At 39.6% G+C, this 3,559-nt stretch overlaps 1 protein-coding gene across 1 annotated transcript in view; it reads right to left on the reverse strand.

Annotated features, from left to right (window-relative positions):
• The window catches only part of LOC104391791 (mitochondrial import inner membrane translocase subunit Tim23), a 14,976-nt gene extending 11,543 nt beyond the window's left edge, over positions 1-3,433 (reverse strand). Inside the window, exons 1-3 of the mRNA XM_010001130.1 lie at positions 3,381-3,433; positions 911-1,004; positions 603-687 (exon numbers count right to left, since the gene is read on the reverse strand). Of these exons, the coding sequence (XP_009999432.1) occupies positions 603-687; positions 911-1,004; positions 3,381-3,431 (230 nt within the window). The 5' untranslated portion in view covers positions 3,432-3,433. The remainder of the gene's footprint in view (positions 1-602; positions 688-910; positions 1,005-3,380) is intronic.
• Positions 3,434-3,559: the final 126 nt, after the last annotated feature.

Here is a 3,559-nt window from a genome sequence, read left to right on the forward strand (position 1 = left end):
AGAGTGTTCTATCTTCACACTGCTCTTTCAAACAATAAGGTAAGGTGAAAACATGGGAATGCCATGAGTGTTCATGGAAGCTGTAATCCAGAACAACTTCTGTCATGCAATACTTGGCCAGCAGCATGCACCTGTGTCATCTTTAATGCAAATCCAGGTAGGCCCACCTTCTATGTTTTAGTATCTTCCTGGTTTTGGGAAGTTTGGGAAAGAAGAGTGAACTCACTCTCAGATAAGAGACAGCAAAAAATATTTCAAACCAAACTGTGCTGCTCCTGGGAATATTTCAACATATAAAAACACAGGTTTGACTCTGAAATAGATTTCTAGTAAATATCAAAGTAATAACTTATTCTCAAATATTTAAGGTAAGTCAGAAGACATAGCAACTGTCACTGAATGAAAAGCAAAGAGCTTGGAACTGAATATTATTATAAATGAACACTTCATGACTTGATGAAGACAAGCATCGACTCTTCATTTATCCCCACTAAAGACAGAAAAATTCATTGATTTTTGCAGCATGTTCAGATCTAACCTTGTCCCAGCTGGAAGAAACACCTCTGTCACCAGAGTGTACTTTTTTGAGATTAAACACTTACTGTACATTTCTAGGTTTTGACCACGCCATGTTCTGTGTCTCCTTCAGGCCCAGCCGCAAACCATTCAGCGCACCAAGTGCTGCCCCTGGTTAGCACAGGAGCAGTTAGTACTTCTTAAGAAGGTAAAAAAAAATAAAACAATACTAGAAGCAAATACTGAAACACACTTCAGCATCTAGTCTGAAGTACAATAGCTGTTTACATAAGATTATGGGGCAGAGAAAAAGAGATTCACAACCTTGACAGTTACTGTAGCACAGTGGTATGACCTGGACAGCTGGGAAAAAGTGAAAAGCACAACGACTCACCTGTCATACAACATCCTCCAATGGTAAAAAAGGCCAGCTCAAATCTGCCTCGGGTCTTGTTGGCTCCTGTGGGCAAGATAAACTCATCTGTATCCTGGAGGAAAACAAAACAAATGCATTTGTATTTGTCAAGTGTATCTGTTCCAAAAAGTAGGCCATATAAATTTTTTTCCTTAATCTACCCAGTGACTAAAGAAAAGAGAGGAATGAGTGTTTCTGTAAAACTGTTGTCTGCAGTGGCAAAAAGATGGAATATACTAAGTGTATCCTTGAATAATTAAAAAAGACTCTAGAAAGATAAACTGACTGAGAGCTTTTTATTTTTCTAGCTGTCTTAACTTTTTCTGAGTTGCATCCGGCAGCCACAGAACTCATATTGTGTGGGCTGTTTTTTTTTAAATTACTATTTGCTTAATTATTTATTTTATCTTGCAGCTGGCAATACAAGACTCTCTGCCCTCTATAAAAAACCTTCCTATTGTCTGCTTATGCAGCACCATTTCCTCACTGAGCAACCTGTACTGCTGCATAACATTTCCCACCAATCTGACACTAAGGAAAAACTGCCTCTGTACTGAAAGAAGGATTTCCTTGCACTGAAATAGTGACCTGTTTTGAAGATACTAAAAAATCAAGGAGTACATTCAGAACTAGGCATGATCAGGCATGAAATATGTGAGGTTGATAGTTTTTCACTTGTGCATCTTTCTCCCACAGGGACAGGCTTGTGTTCTTGTATATCAGATTCAAAGTGTACACTAGTTAGTAGTGTCTTTTGTTTTCAATGTTGTCCAAAAAGTCAAGATGCAGCAATCATTGTCTGTGTGTAACCTCTATATTTCTACACAGGCAACGACCTAGAAAGCCCAACCTCTAGGTTCGTGACAAAAGCTGGCACGCTTATTTTATAACATATACCTGCTGGAGGTAAGAAAAGCTGTGCAGAAAACAAATTAATTTCTTCCTGCATTAATGGACTAGGAGAGAAAGTGGGTTTTGAAGTCACGACCACCATGGTGGCATTTGTTTTAAGGGAGGGCCAGGATCAAAACGTAAGATTCTCAACAGTAAGGCCAATTTCCTGTCCTTCCCTCTGCATCCTGAAAAGATGGATGGTCTTTAAATACAGGAGACCCTCAACCCTCCACACACATCTCCACAGACAAACCAATTTTAAACATTAATAATTTAAGTTTTTGCACTTTATTGTATTATCTATGTCTTTTTCCTTATTTTTTTTTGCATCACTGAATAGTTAAGGTTGCAAGGGACCTGTGGAGACCGTTTAGTGCAAGCCCCCTGCCCAAAGCAGGGCCAGGCTAGTGCTGGTTGCTCAGGGCTGTACCCATGTTTTGCACATTTTTGAGCATGGAGAGACCCCACAGTTCCTCTGGGAAACCTGTTCAAGTAAAAAAACTATTTCTCACATTTAAATAGCATTCCTTTATTTCTATCTACTTGCTGGTGCTAAACATCAAGAGCAATGACTGTACCTTCAAGTGTTATGTCAATAGGTATTTTTAGGACTGTTTTATAAGTTACTCCTGACAGTAATGCAAAGATCTTATTTTCTTTTACAGCAAACTTTTTTAAAAAAAGTAAATCTATTAGTACACTCACACTTTGTTCTGAAAACTGTCACACCTTTTCCAACACCAACATGTTCCCAGATACATACTACACTAACTAAACAAGACAACTTCAGAGGATGTCTTTGGATGAGGTCTAAATAGTCACTTAGCATTTTTTTTAACAACTCAACAACAGCAGGCAAGATAATTATGCCAGTGAATCAACTTCAAGCAGAGGTGTATCCTGTTTGCCACCATTATGGCAATGTTAAGTGATAATCTTGACTACAGCAGCCATCATGTTATGTTATTCAACATTAAGCTGTGTAAGTACAATAGCTACATTATTGTGTAGAACAAAATGGAAAGCTCTCCTTGATGATGATTCTCCCTTCAGCTGGGAAATGACATAAGGAAAGTGGTGTGAAATGTGCTGCTGCCGTGATGACAGCACATATGATGACAGCCTGTCTGGGGTCTGGCTGAACACCTCTGTAAATGGATCAGACTCATCACACTACAGAAAGCTAATCCATCCAAAGAGTGGAGAGTTTCTGGCTGCCTTCACTAAAGGGGCTCGGGGAGGGTATGACAACTGCTAAAATTTCTGCAAGTGTGTGTAGGGGCTGTATGACTCAGAGTACAGAGGGAGGCCTACTCTTTGACAGTGGCAGGTTTCTGTTGACACAACAGCCTTCCTTATCCTCTCTGTTAAAACTGGCTTTGTTCTAGGTGCCATGGTAAGTTTTTGTTAGGAACAATACTGCAAAATTAATTTCTTTCAGCCATTCATCAGTTCAAGACTTCAGTACACTGCACAGCACTGCAGGACTTTTGAGGTCTTTGTACAATCACATAAACAATGGAATAGAACTCAATAAAACAAACTGCCTTCTCACCTGTACGAGGTACCTGGGGTCCAAGTTTAAATACGGAGACAAAGGACTCATTCCAGTTACTGAAGGGAAAAAAAACAACAGAATATTGTATCACCGATTTTCTCTAGTAACAGTTTCGCGTCTTGTATGTCACAAAGGGGCAGACCCCGTGCGCAGGAGCAGTGACCATCCTGCCGTTA

The sequence above is a fragment of the Chaetura pelagica genome, unplaced genomic scaffold, assembly GCF_000747805.2.
Source record: "Chaetura pelagica isolate M959 unplaced genomic scaffold, ChaPel_1.0 scaffold346, whole genome shotgun sequence".
Lineage (NCBI taxonomy): Eukaryota > Metazoa > Chordata > Aves > Apodiformes > Apodidae > Chaetura > Chaetura pelagica.